Source organism: Trichoderma atroviride, chromosome 2 (genome assembly GCF_020647795.1).
Source record: "Trichoderma atroviride chromosome 2, complete sequence".
Classification (NCBI taxonomy): domain Eukaryota; kingdom Fungi; phylum Ascomycota; class Sordariomycetes; order Hypocreales; family Hypocreaceae; genus Trichoderma; species Trichoderma atroviride.
Window position 1 is genome coordinate 6,673,077 of NC_089401.1, and position 17,215 is coordinate 6,690,291.

General features: G+C 48.6%; 5 protein-coding genes across 5 annotated transcripts; 4 read left to right on the top strand and 1 right to left on the bottom strand.

Moving 5' to 3' along the window:
• Positions 1 to 18: 18 nt before the first annotated feature.
• TrAtP1_005089 (uncharacterized protein) lies at positions 19 to 4,140 on the top strand. The gene is made up of 10 exons (XM_066112577.1): positions 19 to 543; positions 606 to 1,063; positions 1,117 to 2,080; positions 2,134 to 2,628; positions 2,697 to 2,967; positions 3,022 to 3,060; positions 3,110 to 3,374; positions 3,425 to 3,561; positions 3,613 to 3,735; positions 3,799 to 4,140. The coding sequence occupies exons 1-10, from the start codon at positions 212 to 214 to the stop codon at positions 4,075 to 4,077; spliced, it is 3,363 nt and encodes a 1,120-aa protein (XP_065968662.1). The 5' UTR covers positions 19 to 211; the 3' UTR covers positions 4,078 to 4,140.
• A 1,597-nt stretch (positions 4,141 to 5,737) lies between these two features.
• On the top strand, positions 5,738 to 7,348 carry TrAtP1_005090 (uncharacterized protein). Its single transcript, XM_014084420.2, has 3 exons — positions 5,738 to 6,033; positions 6,102 to 6,662; positions 6,740 to 7,348. The coding sequence occupies exons 1-3, from the start codon at positions 5,815 to 5,817 to the stop codon at positions 7,073 to 7,075; spliced, it is 1,116 nt and encodes a 371-aa protein (XP_013939895.2). The 5' UTR covers positions 5,738 to 5,814; the 3' UTR covers positions 7,076 to 7,348.
• Positions 7,349 to 7,554: 206 nt separating this feature from the next.
• On the top strand, positions 7,555 to 9,788 carry TrAtP1_005091 (uncharacterized protein). The gene is made up of 3 exons (XM_066112578.1): positions 7,555 to 8,316; positions 8,396 to 8,909; positions 8,974 to 9,788. Exons 1-3 carry the CDS (start codon positions 8,014 to 8,016, stop codon positions 9,642 to 9,644), a joined length of 1,488 nt encoding a protein of 495 aa, XP_065968663.1. The 5' UTR covers positions 7,555 to 8,013; the 3' UTR covers positions 9,645 to 9,788.
• A 4,035-nt stretch (positions 9,789 to 13,823) lies between these two features.
• Positions 13,824 to 14,987, bottom strand: TrAtP1_005092 (uncharacterized protein; the record flags this gene model as incomplete). The annotated part of the gene is made up of 1 exon (XM_014084422.2): positions 13,824 to 14,987. One exon carries the CDS (start codon positions 14,985 to 14,987, stop codon positions 13,824 to 13,826), a length of 1,164 nt encoding a protein of 387 aa, XP_013939897.1.
• Positions 14,988 to 15,564: 577 nt separating this feature from the next.
• Positions 15,565 to 16,807, top strand: TrAtP1_005093 (uncharacterized protein; the record flags this gene model as incomplete). The annotated part of the gene is made up of 2 exons (XM_066112579.1): positions 15,565 to 15,577; positions 15,659 to 16,807. The coding sequence occupies 2 exons, from the start codon at positions 15,565 to 15,567 to the stop codon at positions 15,883 to 15,885; spliced, it is 240 nt and encodes a 79-aa protein (XP_065968664.1). The 3' UTR covers positions 15,886 to 16,807.
• Positions 16,808 to 17,215: the final 408 nt, after the last annotated feature.

Genomic DNA, 17,215 nt, shown 5'->3' on the forward strand with positions numbered 1-17,215 from the left:
CCAATGCCTCCTCGTATATATCTATATATAAAACGTATAGAACAAATTCTTACTTGTTCCATTTCGGCCTGTAAAAGAAAAAAATAATTGCGCCGCATCTGCGCTCGCGACTCTCCCCCCTAACAAACCCTCCTATAATCACTATTGAAACTAAGATTGTCGCGCCCCTTTATGGACGCCACATTGCTTCCGGCTTTTAATTTTCAACACCATGACCGACTTCGATGAAATCAAGGACCGGGATCCTTATACCTTTATTCCGGCTGATGAATTCTTCAATCACTTCGACAACGACTTGTTCGATTCATGTATTAGACAGCCCGAGAGAGCTTCATTTGATGAAGCTGACCAGCCAAAAATACAGATCAACGGCGAAGCGAGAAATGTGTTTCGGTATGGCAAAATCTTTCGGCTACACGAACAATTGGAGGGCGAGCCGGATGAAGAATCTCTGCTGTTGATAGAGTTTGTACGACCTCAAGTCTGGAGGATTCGCTTCAACCCTGCTGCCGCAAGTAAATGTAGCTTTAAAGATGAGAACAGGTAAGGCAGCACTCGAGCCATCTACTATAGCAATTCGTTGACTCAACTCTCGCCGATAATAGCCGTGCTATTGCATGCCCTAGTATGTCTGAGCTTATTACGAAATTGGATGGTTTTGAAGGGCTTGACTGGAGAGTCGAGCTTATATCCACTGTTCCGTCATATTACATCCTGCAATCTGTGAAAGCTGGCGCTGAAAAGCCCGAGGTCCAGCTTTGGATTCAGAAAAGCCCCTTTCAGATCACTGCTATCCGGCCTGTTAAGAATAGCCGCATCGTCGAAAAGTTTTCCATGCCTAGTACCATTGAGGAGGCTATTCGGTCGCAGGTTGACTTGCAGCCAATTCAAGGTGTTGAAAAGGCCGTCATCTGGAAAACCAAGCCTAAGCCGATCAAGTACGTATCTCGTGGTAGTGCGACTATCCTGTCTGTAGAAGCACCTGCAACAGCGCATTACATGGGGTTTGGCGAACAAGGAGGACGGAATTTGTTCAAATCCAATACATACATGAATTATTTCAGTGAGTTGATAGAGCAAAGCTGTAATGACATTGTACTGACTCTTTTCCGCAAGATTTTGACAACATGAAGTATCAAAATGTCTACGGCAATGGTCCTTTGGATGAACGAGAGCCGCTCTATCATACAGAGCCTTTCTGGATGGAAGTGGCTAGCCACATTGGATTCCAATCTGTTCTTGCGACAATGATTGACAACTACTCTCATACCTGCCTTGACGTACGAAAAACGCATCAAAGAACGATTCGCATTGCAACAAGATTCAACGAGTTTAATTGCATGATTGTAGCTGCTGACAGAATATCCGAGCTTCTCAACGTATACACATCAATCGTTGGCAAGCCGAGCCTCAAGCCGAGATACGTTCTTGGGTACCACCAAGGATGCTATGGATATGACACGAAAGAGGCGGTTCTGCAATGCGCTCAAAACTACCGAGATGCTCAATTCCCGCTTGATGCAATCCACATAGACGTGGATATTCAGAGGGAACACAAAACGTTTACTATTGACGACAGACCTGGGCATTTCCCCCAGCCTAAAGAAATGTTTGATACACTTAGGCGGCAAGGTGTGAAATGCTGTACAAACATCACGCCTCATATTAATTCTGCTCAAGACCCGGAATATACGACCCTCAACGAACTCTTGGAAAACAATTACTACGTTGAAGATAGGCGAGATCTTGCAAAGTCAGATTTACGTCCATGGCAAGACCGGTATCATTACTGGGACTATGGCAGGCGCGTTGTGACAAATCCATCCGAAACGAGGCCCGACTACAGAATACCGGATGAGACCGATTTGTCCGTGACGTATAACGCTGGAAAGCCGTTCCGTGGCGGAGTCTATTACGGATGGGGAAATGGTGCTCCTGGGTATTACCCAAATCTTAACAACCACGAAGTCAGAGAATGGTGGGGGAAGCAGTTCAAATATCTTTTTGAGTGCGGTGTTGAATTCATCTGGCAAGATATGACGTCTCCTTGTATTGCCCCTGAGTATGGAGACATGAAATCGTGAGTGAAAAGGCCCGCTGTTTTGCTTTTAAATCGCCACTAATTCAGATCAGATTCCCTTTTAGACTTCTTCTCGACAGTGATACCCGGCTTGATGAGTCTTACGAGGAAGTTGCAGTAAAAAGAAAGGCAATTGAGATATGGGCACTCTACAGTTATAACCTATACGAGGCTACCTTTAATGGGTTACAGAATCTCCATCTCAGTGGCACACTAAAAGAAAACAATGACTCATTGACAAAAACCAATCAAGAATTAACAGCAGGCAATGAGTTGGCATGGAGAAAAGGCCGACGGAATTTCATCATTGGAAGAGGCAGTTATATCGGAAGCCATAAATTCGCTGGTCTGTGGACCGGAGATAACGCTTCCACTTGGGACTTCCTCTCGACCTCGGTTGTACAGGTCTTGGGCCTTGGACTGTCTGGTAATGCAATTTCAGGACAGGATGTTGGAGGCTTTGAGTTCATCGAGCCAGATCATAACTGGGCAAATCCAGAGCTTCTGATTCGGTGGTATGGCGCGTACTCTTTACTACCCTGGTTTCGGTAAGTTGAGATGTTGCATTTCTAGGCCTGTATGCCACAGCAATATTGACTGAATGTACGCCGTCTAGCAATCATTATACAAAGTATCGGACCTTTCTTGACGGTCCCCACAAGGGCGAAATGAGGAAAGATGGAAAGCAGTTCCAGGAGCCGTATGCCTACGATCAACATTACCGAGACAACATGCACCACTTCCACGATCCAAGAGAGGCCTTTCTTTTTCGGGCGGTGCTCCCTGTGTGCAGATACTACGTTCGGCTTCGTTACAGTCTGATGCAGCTGTTGTATGATGCCATGTTTGAAAATGCTGTTACAGGGATGCCGGTTGCCAGGTCGATGGTAAGATATTTCAGTGGGCGTTGCAATGTACTCGACTAACATCATCTGGTCTAGATAATTACCGATGATCAAGACGCAACATTGTTCTTTGAAGTGAGTTTGCTGTACAGAATGTTTCATCGACTAAGCTAATGAAATATAGAATAAGTGGTTTGCAAACGATCAATACCTGGTCGGAAACGATATCCTCGTGGCGCCACCCTTACGCGCTGAAGCGTTTTTCGACCGCCATGAAGTCTATCTACCATATCCCGACGAATGGTTTCCCATAAACCTTTACCCGGATGAGCCTTTGGGCACGGCGTTGAACCCAGCTATTGGCGGCGGAAGCCGTATTTTCTGCAAATGCAACATTAGCCTCGAAGACGACCATATTCCCAGAATTACTCCAATGTACATTCGCGAAGGTCAGATTCCCGCTGTCTTAAGAATAAAGAGCTATACTAACTCTGACCAGGCGCTATTATCCCCAAGATAGAGACGAGGATGAGCACGCCCGATTGGTATCCGAATGGCTATCCAGGTGCGGAATCGGACATGAAAGCGCCAGAGGCAAACCCGATTACTTTCCATGTTTATCCGGGTAAAGATAATGTGAGGTCTGCAATCCCACGAATCGAAGAATATGTTTCTGACACGTTATAGACTTATACAATGTACATTGATGACGGCATATCAACGGATAGCGAGCCGTTGTCCAAGATTCCAAACTTGACAGACGAACCCAAGCCTGATGCGGACAAATATTGCGAAGTGCTCATCAAGCAGGTAAGTACTTACAGCAACCCTCGTAATGAAAACGTTCTCTTTCAATGCCCTAACACCGACCAGGTTACCATGATTAATAAAGAAGAAAAGTGCACGCGAGTGCTCACAATCGAAGCCATACAAAACGGCTACGAGAAATACAAACAAATCGTCGGCGGCGAATACAAGGTGGTTTTCTGGCATAAGGAGTCGGCGTACAGTAATGATATCGTTGTTGGGGGCTCGCTTGGGCCTATTTCGGTGCAGCATTTGGAGCGCATTCGGGCAACGGTTGTCAAGTTTGCGACGGATGTTGTTCATCTGAAGGGGGGGATTACGATTACGCTTATTTACGATAATTAGCATTTAATAATTTAGCGGCATTATAATACTTAATAGATTGAGCATTAATAAAGGAAATAACGATCTGGAGTATCGTGAAAATCGCGCTACGGTGTATGGATACGGCTGTCGACGCCATGGTTTGATAGGACGCCTCTACTTTACCTCGTTTAGGTGAATTATTTCAAGCTCATCGTAGTTCCTTGCCCAGCATGAGGAAGCCATTATAGTAGCAGATGCATATCACAAGAACAACGGCACTGATTCCGCCAGATGAAGCAAACGAAGTTGGTCAGTAGTCAACGAGGCCTCCAGTTCAAAAATGGCTCACCAAGTATCTTGAAACAGTCTGCTGACTTCTTATCCTTGAAATTAAATCAATTTGCTCCAGCGTGGTATTGATATCCGTTTCAAAAGATCTCATTATATTGGACTATGAGGAAGACCATAGTATCACGTGAAAATCGACCATTTTTACGAGCTCAAATCCCTTGGCCATCTTGATACAAGTAATACATGATTAATACAGTTTAATTTCGGCTACAATAGATATTGGCTCAATGGTAAACCCAAAACAACGCTAATGCTCGACCGACGTGGCTCAGGCGCCGAATCCTCCTGCCAGCTAGACGAATCACTTGATGTTTTCTACAGGAGGCTAGACACTCAACTATCTATTGAGTGGTTCTGAAGCTCTATTCCTTCTTCGCTAGACAATCCACCATCTGTACGGACATCTATTAGCTCATGTAAGGATCGTATAGTGTCAAATGCAGTGCAAACAAGCTTTGTTGTGAAAGGCTGAAGCTTGGCGCCATCACATATTCACAGCATCCTTTTGAATTCTGCCTTTGCTAATTATGCGCCCAATCCCAAACGTGACATTAATCAGCACTACGACTCCTTTCCAACGCCGTCACGAATCCTACGCTGCGCCTACGTGTACTCGGGCTGCTTTCCCGAATGGGCCCGTTTTTTCCTATACCATTCGCCTATACCAGCAAAGATGCGGATCCAGGCAACTGGCTGGGGTTGACATTCTAGGGAGATAGACTTCCGAAATAGGTCTCAAAGTTTGAACTGGTTGCGCGTCATGAAGCTTTTATACGGAATGCTGCGCCTAATCAACGGGTCATTGCGACTCTAATTCCATCATTTTCTCAATACTTTGCTCTCTTCCTGCTAGCATAAAGAGCAGCTGCATGGAACAGCCGCTGTGATAAAACTGCCCGACTTGGATCTGCACCAAGGAGCTCATGGCTGCTAAAAGACCAAGCTTTTGCTGCCACCATGTTGGCTGCGAGACACTATGCTCGTCAGCAACGGCGATTTCCTAGCAGAGATAGTGTCGTGGTCTACTGGCTGCTACGAGGCTGAGCTGGCATATGCCGCGTGTTCCTGGTCTCGTCTCGCCAATCGCGTTAGAATATGGCCCGCTTATTGGCCTAGCTCGGTTACGGCTTCAACGACAGGAGCCAGCTAATAGACCATTCTGCTGGGAGCAGCATAGTTTTAGTGTCTAATAATAGAAGAAGGATTCGAATGCAAAATATGCTTGAGGATTGATGCTAGTGATGGCTTTTGCGGTTAGGCGTCGACGTAATTTGAGAGGCGCCTCCATTGTTAAAACTCTATATATCGTGAACCAAATCTTTTATATCTCGCCTCCAGACCCAGTGGTGTTGGAAAAAAAAAAGGATTTTTCACCTACAATTCCAACTACTCTCAGTCTTTCTACAACTCATATCAATACATCCGATGCCGACTACAACAACTCACGCGGCTGCAACAGCCACTTCAAATGGTGCTTTTCCAGCTTGTACCACTGCAGTCCCCGGCAAATATGGCCAAGTGCCGTTAGATGCCTGCAACTCATCGTACAATGCGATCCCAGAGTTTATTCCTGCAGTGGTAGTGTCCGTCCTCTTTGGCACGCTCACCCTCATTCATATCATCGAAGCAGTGGTATACAAAAAGGTCAGTAGTGCTTGATGCCCATCAACACCTTTCATTTCTGTTCTAAAGCGTTCTTACTTTGATGTTAGGGATACACCTGGGTCCTGATCATGGGCGGCGCTTGGGAGACAGCAGCCTTTATTCTACACGTCCTTGGCGCGCATAACCAACAAAATGTCGCCTTTGCAACAGTTTGGCAAATTCTCTTTCTTCTGGCACCGCTCTGGATCAATGCTTTTGTCTACATGACTTTTGCACGCATTGTTCATTTCTATATGCCAGATAGAAAAGTATGGATTATCAAAGCCTCGCAAATCTCGAAACTCTTTGTCTTTGCAGACTTCTTTTCGTTTGTGGTTCAGGCTGTAGGTGGAGTCATGGTCTCTCCCAGCTCTTCCGCCTCTGTTCAACAGACTGGACTGCATGTCTACGAAGGGGGTATCGGAATTCAGGAGCTCTTCATTGTCATCTTCTTGGGTCTCATGATTACATTCCATATTCGCTTCGTCAAGCTTACGCAAGGACGCCTTTTGCTGCCCGAAGAAGTCAATTTGAATGAAGAAAACCAAGGTCGCCGCAACAATTTCGACGATCCAAATGGCTGTTTCTGGCTACTTTACGCTTTATATACCGTCTTGGCATTTATTACGGTTGGTGCTTTCCCGTCCAGGAATATAGGAGAGGTCTTCAAGATTTATAATATGCTAACGTCTTGCTATCTACTTAGATGCGCATCATTTATCGATTAATCGAATTTACAAAAGGCCTCGACCCTTCCGTTAACGCACTCCCTTTCCACGAATATTACTTTTACGCTCTCGACGCATTCCCCATGATGGCTGCTCTCCTCATCTTAGCCATCTTCCACCCGGGTCGCTTCATAAGAGGCCCCAACAGCAGCCTTCGAGACGCAACCCGGGCAGAAAAGAAGATAAAAAAGGCCGAAAAGAAAGAGCGCGCACAGGCCAAGAAGGAGCAGAAGCAGATGGCTAAAGAGGCGAAACAGGAGCAAAAGAGGTTGGATAAGGAAGCCAAAAGGGGAGGCTTTTCTGACCAGGCCTAGAGTGTGGCTGGCTACACACATCTCTTCTAAGCGCTTATGACATTAGTTCATTATCCCATGGTGATTGCGACTCTTCTTCTTCTTTGGTTGTTGGATCAAAGCTTGATACACGCCTTGCTATTGGTTTGTAACTCCAAGAGGCGAAAATCAGGAGTTGTACATCCGTATCAATTAACGGAGTCGCAAACTTCTCGATAGATGGTTACACGACGGACGATGGGCGTTGGCTATTTAATACTGACTTAGACTACTTAATAAACTTGCATAACTTCGAGTACCCTTGGTAGAGAGATGTATTGTACTACAGGTCTCAGACCCCGAATCCCCAAATCGGGGGAACACGAATGCCAGCGCAAGTGGGGCCGAAGTCTTCGGAAGACGGTCCGTCTTTCCCGTTTCATCCGCTTTGGTCCGGGGCATTGAGTTGCCTTGAGATCCCTTTGCTTTGAGAATAGTTATCGTTGCTTACTATGATACAAGTCCTAGATATATGTTTAATTTCTCAACTTGTCCTCTGTCTCTTGTTTCGCAACCGCCTAGTTTTGATATAGTCTGGACCTGATCTATTCGATATGCCCGAGACAATCTCGCATGCCCCATAGCTTCTACAGAGCGGACCAGAGTCTACGGCATAGTGCCGACGCCACGCCATTTACGTCAATGAAAGCTTCCAAGGGGCCAATGGGAAACTTCCTATCCTAGCCGCACAACCGAAAATGGTTATGCCCGTTGTCCAAGGCGTCTCCGCGGCGCCACGGCTCTATAACCCCAGTTTTTGGTAAGCAAGCGCTTATGTCTCTCCTCAGCAGGTCCTGCTGAGTATGCTGAGTAATTCTTTTGCTCCTGAGCGATTCCTTCTTCCATCAAGATGGGATCTTGAGCTGTAGACATTCTTGTTCTCCTATTTTCTCAAATCACTTGTTACTGCAGCTGCCGCGATGGCTGTCCTAGACGAACTCGAGAGCGGAACTCCTTTGGAGAGTCTCTCCAATACAGATGAAGAGACACAAACACCGAGCATCGAAAACATTGATCCATTAAAATTCGAAGATCCTCACGATCCTGCAAACCCCAAGAACTGGTCGTTGCTGAGAAAGCTCTTTATTACGTTTATATGGATAGCGGGAAATTTGGTGGCGTCGGTATCTTCGAGCATCTTCAGCAGTGGCGCTCAAGCAATTAGCGAAGAGTTTCACGTTGGTACAGAAGTTGTAACTCTAGGAGTTAGTCTATTCGTTGTTGTAAGTTGATACCTAGAATTTCCCTAACAAAATGGTTTTTCTTGACCTCGATATTTCGGCTAATACTGTTTCAATGCAGGGCTATTCCGTTGGACCACCATTTTGGAGCCCCATATCCGAACAATTTGGAAGAAGAAAGCCCATGATTGCCGGCATGGCACTCTTCACCCTCTTCTGCATCCCCGTCGCAGTGGGAAAGAACTTGCAAACGATTCTTGTCGGCCGATTCTTCTGTGGAGTTTGCGGTGTAGCGCCCATTGCTCTCTTCGGAGGTGGCCTCGTCGATATCTGGCATCCAGAACAGCGCGCAATTGCCATGGCAACTGTCATTGGCATAGTTCTCGGAGGACCCTTGCTTGCCCCGGTGATGGGCAACTTTATTACTGCGAGTCACCTCGGCTGGCGCTGGACCGGGTGGCTGAGCTGTATCATGGGAGGAGCATGTACAGTTCTATGTGTTCTTGGACTGCCAGAGACATACCCACCTATTATCCTGCAGAAGAGACAAAAGCTGAATCCAGCCTCGCAAAACGCACCGAGAGATACAGGCGGATGGAATAGATTTGTCCGCGTGTATCTGGTCCGACCTTTTGGTAAGCCTCTTTTATGACCAGAATATTACTACCCATACAGATTGCTAACTTCCATCACTTACAGTTTTACTCGCAACCGAACCCATCTTGGTCCTCATGACTCTCTACCAGGCCTTCGTCTACGGCATTCTCTACATCGTCTTCTCTTCATATCCCATCATTTTCCGCGAACAACGCCACTGGAAGCTCGGCCTATCATCTCTCCCCTTCTTGGGCATGATGGTTGGCGTCTTTATTGGCTCTGCCATGATTGTCACACGCACCGTGCTGGTTCAACAAGCGAGCCTCAAAAAGAAGGCCGAAGACGGCTCCGAACCTGCTCAAGCACCAGCACCTGAGATGCGTTTACCATTAATGATGGCTGGCAGCGTGCTCCTACCTATCGGACTGTTCATCTTCGGATGGACTTCTGCGCCCCATATCCCCGTGGTGGGTATGATCATTGGCAGTCTCTTTATCGGCGCAGGTTTGCTGTGCATCTTTGTTACCGCAATGACATACATTCTGGATGTCTATTCGCACATTGCCAACAGCGCACTCGGCGCAAATACCATTGTTCGCTCTTTTTTCGCCGCAGGGTTCCCTCTATTCGCCAGCTACATGTATCACGGCCTTGGTGTTGCATGGGCGTCTAGTGTCCTGGGATTCGTGAGCGTCGCCATGATTCCAATCCCGATTCTCTTTTACAAATATGGGCCGCGCATCAGAGCTCTCTCTAAGAATTTGATGGTGTAAGAATTGCATTGTTTGGGGTAATACTCAAGTGGCCCAGATTTGCGCGGGAGTTGGGCGATAATAATAATGTCAAAAAGTCTTTCATGTTTGCGAAGAAAATGGAGACACTTTTGTTGAATGGCACATCGCGGTTAAACAAGTTGAAATGGAATTAGGAATAGTAATTTATTTCGGGACGACAGGTCCACCCATTTGTCTACTTATTACTACCTACCTGAGTACATGTAAGTGCCAATTATTGCACCATGGTGTGAGGTTTAAGAATGCTGTGAATCCCATTCACAGGGATATATCGATTGGCCATCGATTATCCGCTTGTCAGGTACTAACTATTACACGGGCATTGTATGAAGTTAAAAATGCTGTGAAATCTCAATCGGGACGATCTCAATTGGGGCAAAGGTAGCATGAAGAACGCTGCTGTGATTGAGCATGAGGATTCCAATTTCAAGAGATGATGCAATACGCACTCAGACCTGGAGAGATACGTTGACTTGCAAAAAAAGCAGACTTCTGGTAACATTCTCATTCCCAGTAACTAGCGATGAAGTACCAATGACGAATGAATACAAAAAGTATTAGTCAATAAATCCTATTTTGCTTCAGATCATTCGTGAGAGGACTGGTTTCTGATGAGCTTTAACCGTAGCTTACAGATCGTATGTATGTATTATTATATTTATACGAGATGTCTGCACTCGGATACATATCAATCACAGCCTATTCTTCTTTGTGAAATATGAGGAAACATGCATTTATAGATAGATAACAAGTTCAACTGAGACACACGCGTGATTCCTCGTCAGAGAGATCCCCTATGCTAGTATACTATATAATGAAAGAAAGCCTACTTTGTACATGAAAGAGTTCTACTAATGGAGACATGACTCCTCCTCTTCCATCAAAGGGTATCGGCTACAAGGGGTTTAGAAGCTCACAATATACAAGTTGTCAATACCACGCTCTCCAGCATCATATACATAGTCTCGTATAAACAAAAGCGCCCTCCATATATCTTTATAGCATGCCGTCATAAAAGAAAGGCGCGTTACACAGCAAGCCCTCTCACCGCCACAAAGCACACGCAGACCAAAACCCAGCAAGCCTTGCTTCTTCGCATCGTGTAACGCACTCGTGACCATCCCAACATGCATAAACCACAAAAGACTACATGTACTAAAGCGACACAATGTTATCTTCACTCCCCCTTTTCACGTCCCTAACATGCAAAATTCAAGCCACATGCAAACTTCAAAATGCACTATCGCGACGTCAACCTCTATGATCCACTCCATCCGATATCCAACCCCAATAGTACATCACAAACCAGTTTTTGATAGCAACATATCCATCTACCGGCTCCTATATTAAGCCACACCGCCTGTTAATCCATTCACACCAGCTCCGTCTCTCTCTCTCTCGGCCGATGCTACCGTCGCCACCATCCAACTATAGCCGGGCATACATCCATCCAGCCGTTAGTGTAGAACAGAAAGAGCCGGGCGACTTTCCTTTATCCAGTATCCACCACGTTTGCATACCCCGACTTCAACTACGAGCTGTCTCAGTCGGCATCCCGTATTTCCCATCTTTGCTCTTTTTTACCATCACCTGTCATGTTTCGTGTAAGTCGCCTCCCCTCTCGTTTCTGCTGTATTTGCAATCATCGCGTATGCTTCACTCTTCGCTGCCCGTTACGCCAGCCACATCTCGCGATGACATTTCAGCTTACAAGTCATGCCTCGGCTGTCTCAGCTTGCAGCTCACCCAACGCTCCACCAGAGCTTCCCTTGAACCGCCATCCAGGCTGCAGCATCCATATCGAGTAGATAACAATTACCACATAATTCACCTCCATCTCCCGTCCCTCTCCCCCCTTCCGAAGCTCCAAGCTGTCCACTTCCGGTCCATTTTCTCAAACCCTCCGAATCGCCCAATCACATCCCGTGCCCATCCTCCATCCTGTGCTCCCTCCCTCGTCCAGACCCCAAAACCGGCCGACCCATCGCCGGGACCCCACCCCGAGTTTCCCGCGTGGCCTCCCGGGGTGACTTGAAAAAAAAGACGAGCAGGGATTGGAGGAGGGCGTGTGCATGTGGAAGAGCTTCTGGCACCTTTTGCGCATTTACCAGTCTGTTCGTTTTCCCGTTTCTTATACATGGTATGTATATCCTATTGCCTGCATGTGCTTGCCTTGCCTCGGCGAGCAGTTCTTAAATGCACCTGTCCATTCTCTGCATAAAATATGCATTACTACCAGCAGCATGCAGCAACCACTGCTTATGTGCGTGCTCCGTGCATTCTCAACCCTCCAAAAAAAAAAAAAAAAAGCCGGGGGTCCGTGTAAGTTGAAGCGCAAAAGTGTGAGTGGGCTTTGAATAAAAAAAAAAAAAAGATGGAGAAAAGCCGGTAGAGAGGGAGAACATGACAGGAACAAGAAAAGCCTGCGACCTGGAGGGTGTGGTGGAATTTCACGTCAAAGCTGAGAAAAGGCACAGAAGGGAAAAATCGAGCCATCACGAGAACACTTTTTTTATCCCGTCTAGGTGCCCGCAGGCCCGTGTTTCTTTGTGCGTTTGAAACATCGCGCACCACCCAGAAACGTTTTTGTTCTGCCCACAACTACAGAATTATTTCTCTTTTTTTTTTTCGCACACTTTTTTTTTTCTACTTTACATTTATTTCCTCGTCTTTGGGATTCTTGCTCTTCTTTCATTTTTGCTCCTTCCTGTATTGTTCGCTGAAACAGATACATCCTCCGAAAAGATAATCGCGCACTCAGTCTCCAGTTTCATACATGAAAGGCGCTCATCAGCAAAGGAGCACAATATCCATATATCCTCTAAATTAAAAACACTCCGAAAAAAAGAAAAAAAGTAAAAAAAGAAAGTAAAAAAAAAAGTCCGCAGCAAAAAACCACACACAAAATCCAAATTCTCCCCCCGAAAAAAAAACCCCATCGCCGTCGTGCTCACACCATCTTCTCTTTCATCCCTGTCCCTTTCCCCTGTCCTAGAGTATCTGCGCCCACTCACACCTGCATATTTCATTCTCACGTCTCCAGCCAATCTGATTCCCCAGACTCACTCCATGAGAAAGAGGACACACACCAGCCTGTCCATGACATGATGGCCTAACCCATCTTTCTCACTGGCAGCTGGAAAGGCCCCATGGACTTGGTTCGTAACTGGCAGCTATCAGGATTAGTTCCGTAGTATTACACAGACTATCGAGAAAGACGCGCGACAACGCGAGGGAGAGCAAAAAGAAAAGGCCTGCATGACGCGTATTGGTAATTTGGGGCTTGCAGGATGCATATGCAAAATGCATCCTTCGTCACACTGAATGGGTGTGGCGTGTGGAACGAGAAAGACTGACAGACTCAGTGGAATGGACAGCCGAGGGTTGCGCTCTTGGACCAGGTGAGCCACTTTGGATGGGCTAAATTATTTTTTTATAACTGATGATTGTCGATCACTACATATCTATGTAAAAACAAAACGAAAGAAGAGCGAGAGCAAAAAGGGAAGCCAAGGGGCAGAAATGCCCAGCAAGCTAAAATCCTCAGTGGCTGCTGATGCCATGGATGAGAGAAATGTGGCGGCCAAAAAAGGTGCATACATGGATGGAGACGAACAGAATCTGGAAGCTGATTACGTCCCAGCCCGCCTCGTTCATGTCGCCATGCAACCCTTTTTTTGGCCTGTCAAAACTGTAAGGGGGGGCATGTCGGCATCACAAGCAGGAGAAATAAGTAAGAGAAGGGATAAAAAGAGCGCAGTTACATGTGGCTCCGTAATGTTCAAAGAGAAAAAAAAAAGATATTTCGCTATCTGGGTATTATATGTAATATCGTAATCGTAGTGTACATGAGAAAAAGTTTTTCCGTAATAAGAAATCATCGCTTTGTTCGCTTGCAAAAATCCCAAATGCCAAACCGCATGTTTGTCCTGTTATCATTCCAAGTCCCCCTTTTTTTTTTCATAGTTTTGTACTTTTCAAATAGTTTTGTAAAAGCAAAAGAAAAGCCCCCCCCTCTTTTCCATCACATAAGTAATACAGAGAATATGTTCAAGTCATGATAAAGTGTCGTAACAGTACAAAGGAAATGAAGAGGAAGTGGTATAAAAATGCAGAGACAGGAAGTAAAGACAAAGGAAATTACAAAAGAAACATCATCTACTCGACGCGGTAGAGAGTGCCATCGTCGTAGACGACGCGGTGCCGGCGGCTGCCGCCGACTGTGGCCCGGCGTCGAGGCATGCTGATGCGCTCGGCCAGTCGCTGGCGTTGGGCCTCGTCTTCAAGGCGCTGAGTCTCCTCCTCGTCGCGACGCTCCTGTTTGCGAGCGAGGTGGCGGACCTTTTCCTCGCGGCGCTCCTCCTCGAAGCTCAGGCGCCGGACACCGTCGGCCAGCTTCTTGACCGAGTCGTCAGCGCTAGAGGTCTTGAAGGAAGATGCGCGCAGCGGTGCAGGCGGCATCGGCACCGGAGGGCGCTTGTTGATCTCGGCATTGGCTTTGGCGATGCGAAGGCGGATGCGACGCTGACGCTCCTCCTCCTCGTCGCGCTCCTTCTCAACTCGGCGCTCCTCTCGCTCGCGGCGGCGCCGTGAGGTCTCCTCGTCATCGGCGCTGCTCCGTCCACGGCTGTCGCGCGAGCTGGTGGAAGAGTGGCGGTCGTGTCGGGGTGTTCGTTGCGAAGAGGGAGCGGCCTCGACGACCTCAATCTCGAAGCGAGGTCGCTCCACGCGCTCGACACGCTCAGCGCGGGTCCGGTCGTCGACAATGACTGGGCGGCGGGAGAAGCTGGAGTTTGATTCTCGAGGGGAGGAGCCGTAGACGGAAGCAGAGGCAGAGGCGTTGGCGCTGGCATTGGGAGAGGGAGGCGCAAAGCTGGCGAAGCTGAATGCTGTAGGAGGAGTCCGCGGGGTGGGCGGGCCTTCAACCAGGACAATGCGCTCGCGCCGGGGGCTTCCATCGTGGCGGCTCAGGTCGATGACATTCTGTCCGTTGATGTAGAGGCTGGAAGAGCGACGACGCCGTGAGCTGGATGAGCTGCTGTGGCGCGATCGGTCGGACTCGTCACCGGATCGGTAGTTTGGCGTGCCGGATCGCGGGCTGTAAGTGGGCGTTGGCGGGAACTGGCTGAGGTAGGGAGAGGGAGAGCCCGGCGAGGTTCCCATGGCCGAGCCGGAGTGCTTGATATACTGGCTGGGGTGCTGGAAGACGACGTTCTGGGAGCAGACGTTGCCGTTGCGAGATGCGGAGCAGAGGACGGGCTGGCGAGACACTTCCCTGCGGCCGTCTGAGTAGTGGTAGTTGTAGACGTTGGTGGTGCACATTGTGACGATGGTGTCCCTGCAAGGGCAAGGCGTCGGATGCAAGAAGATGTGGTTCAGTCAGGAAGGACTTGATTATCCTATATCGACTTTCTCTCTCCTGTTACTCAAGAGTGATGGCTGATGATGGCAACTGGTTGTGTTGGTTGTGTGCTGGTTGTGTGTAGGATGAAAGGAGCAGAAAGCGCAAAAGGTGGGTATGATGAGCCTTTTGTACAGAAGATGCCTTCTATTGAACGTTGTCCTTGATCCCGGTCTGGAATGCAATGTGTGAAGTGGTATAAAGAAGAACTTGTGGGGTTGCTGTGCGTATTGTTGCCTGGAACTGCTGGATCGAGAACGAGGTGAGGGTGCATCGCCGCACTTATAAAGACAGTCGCTGGAGGGAGGGCCAAAAGAAGCTGGACCGGGCCCGTCTCACACGCCCCCTCCACTGTTGCGAGCCTCTGACTGCGTCCTTGACGGCCTCAACCCCTGCCGTCTTCCGCTTTCTGCCTGCCATGGGGGGGTGGAGCGAGCGTCGTCGCCGGCGAGGCATGTGAGGCGCCTTTGAGCGCTACAGCAACAAAAGGCTTCTCCGATGACTCCCTCTGGTTCGTCTCCACGCCCGGGCGGTGGAGCTTTGCGCAGCAGCTCGACCAGAGTCCAATAGCGGCGTCGCTGAGCCCCGTCAGCCACGGCCGGTGATTTTCTGAGCAGCCAGTTCCTGGGCGGCCAGCCAGAAGAGGGATGGGCCATTGAGCGCTGGAATGACGATGTGGGAGAGGACCAAGGCCAGATCGGATTGTCTGTGAGAAGGCGATGGACTAGCACCGGCGCATGGTCGCACAGGCTGCCGTCAATTGACATTGGCATTGACATTGACATTGACATTGACATTGACATTGACATTGACAGTTGAGGCCTGCATCAAAGAGGGAGCCAGAAGAGCCTCTTTGCTCGTAGCCGCTGCATCTTCTTTCAGCTACAGGCTGCAGAATTTCGAAACCAACTTGCGCAGCTCCTGCAACAAGACGCCGCGCTGAAAATAGCAGCACACAAGGCCTCCCAATAGCCAGTGCAGGCAGTCGCTGCTTTTGGAGTCTGCGCTTACTTGAAACATTTCCATTGCCGTTGTTAGCCCACAGAGACGACCGGCAGTGGTCAAACGAGCCGCAGTCTGGAATGCTGGGTCTGGGCGGCTGATGAAGCTGGCCATGGAGCATCAATTGGCTGTTCACGAGAATGGCAACCATGGTTCCTGGCTCCCGGCGGCAAAGCCACCGCAGCAGCAAATCATTCATCGCGGACCACCACAATTGACCAACGACAGACGGCGGTCCAAGCCGAGGATGCAGAACACACTGACTGACGCACGTCTCTTAGATCGGGCCCTGGCAGGGGAGGTGGATTGACTCATTCCGTCTCTATTCATTCTGCCTGGCATTAGCCCTCTGTATCGCCGCTCTTTCGTACAGTAGCAGCAGCATTAGCACGAGCCGTCGCCGTGTTAGCAATTGGCAGCGGCAGCCCGCAGCATTAGTCGTGGAGTCATGCTGTAGACATTAGCCATCAAGATGCAGCCGTAGTCCAGAGTCGTGCTAGTTTCCAGCAATGGATGGAGCAGGCGATGCTCCCTGTGCGCCCTTGATTCTGTGCATATCCAAGCACGAACCTGGCCTGGCAAATAGTCTAGGACTGGAGACGGCCCCCGCTGGTGGTTGCAATTCGACTTTGCAGCAGTCGCAGTCGCAGTAGCAGTAGCACCAGTTCTGCCGCCCAGTCTGCCTGGACTGGCCCGGACTGGCCCATGATCCATGATCCATGATCCATGATCCATGATCGGCACGATGGAAGCGGAGCTCGATTGACTGATGCCATCGCCAGACATTGAATTGTGTCCAAGTCCTACGACAGGCGCCAGTAAGAATCTGGCAGCTGCCCCAGTGGCGGGAGACGCCGCGAGGCAGTGGCTGCGGTCCGCACCTGGGCGCTGCGTGTTAGCGCATTGCACCAGCGCAGCCGCCAGAGCACTAACATGGAGTCGAAGCAAATCAGTGGCGACAGGTACCTGAGGCATCTCTCGGAAATGCAGGCACTTGATGTATCTCCCATCTACCATCTACTGTACTGCATCCTGCAGACACCATCCACCAGCATCTCGCCATCGCCGTCATAGGCCAACCACATGCCATACTAATCCACCATGTCAAGACTCCAGGCTCCTTCGCTCGCCGTGCATTTTCAGCCGC

What these genes read in the sequence shown, in the direction of transcription:
- TrAtP1_005089 (XM_066112577.1), top strand. Translation starts at nt 212, where the DNA reads ATGACCGACTTCGATGAAATCAAGGACCGGGATCCTTATACCTTTATT. An exon ending in TGCCGGTTGCCAGGTCGATG is followed by an intron (nt 2,968 to 3,021) that starts GTAAGATATTTC and finishes CATCTGGTCTAG; the next exon opens with ATAATTACCGATGATCAAGA. An exon ending in ACGCAACATTGTTCTTTGAA is followed by an intron (nt 3,061 to 3,109) that starts GTGAGTTTGCTG and finishes AATGAAATATAG; the next exon opens with AATAAGTGGTTTGCAAACGA.
- TrAtP1_005091 (XM_066112578.1), top strand. Translation starts at nt 8,014, where the DNA reads ATGGCTGTCCTAGACGAACTCGAGAGCGGAACTCCTTTGGAGAGTCTC. An exon ending in GAGTTAGTCTATTCGTTGTT is followed by an intron (nt 8,317 to 8,395) that starts GTAAGTTGATAC and finishes GTTTCAATGCAG; the next exon opens with GGCTATTCCGTTGGACCACC. An exon ending in GTATCTGGTCCGACCTTTTG is followed by an intron (nt 8,910 to 8,973) that starts GTAAGCCTCTTT and finishes CATCACTTACAG; the next exon opens with TTTTACTCGCAACCGAACCC.
- TrAtP1_005090 (XM_014084420.2), top strand. Translation starts at nt 5,815, where the DNA reads ATGCCGACTACAACAACTCACGCGGCTGCAACAGCCACTTCAAATGGT. An exon ending in AAGCAGTGGTATACAAAAAG is followed by an intron (nt 6,034 to 6,101) that starts GTCAGTAGTGCT and finishes CTTTGATGTTAG; the next exon opens with GGATACACCTGGGTCCTGAT. An exon ending in CCGTCTTGGCATTTATTACG is followed by an intron (nt 6,663 to 6,739) that starts GTTGGTGCTTTC and finishes CTATCTACTTAG; the next exon opens with ATGCGCATCATTTATCGATT.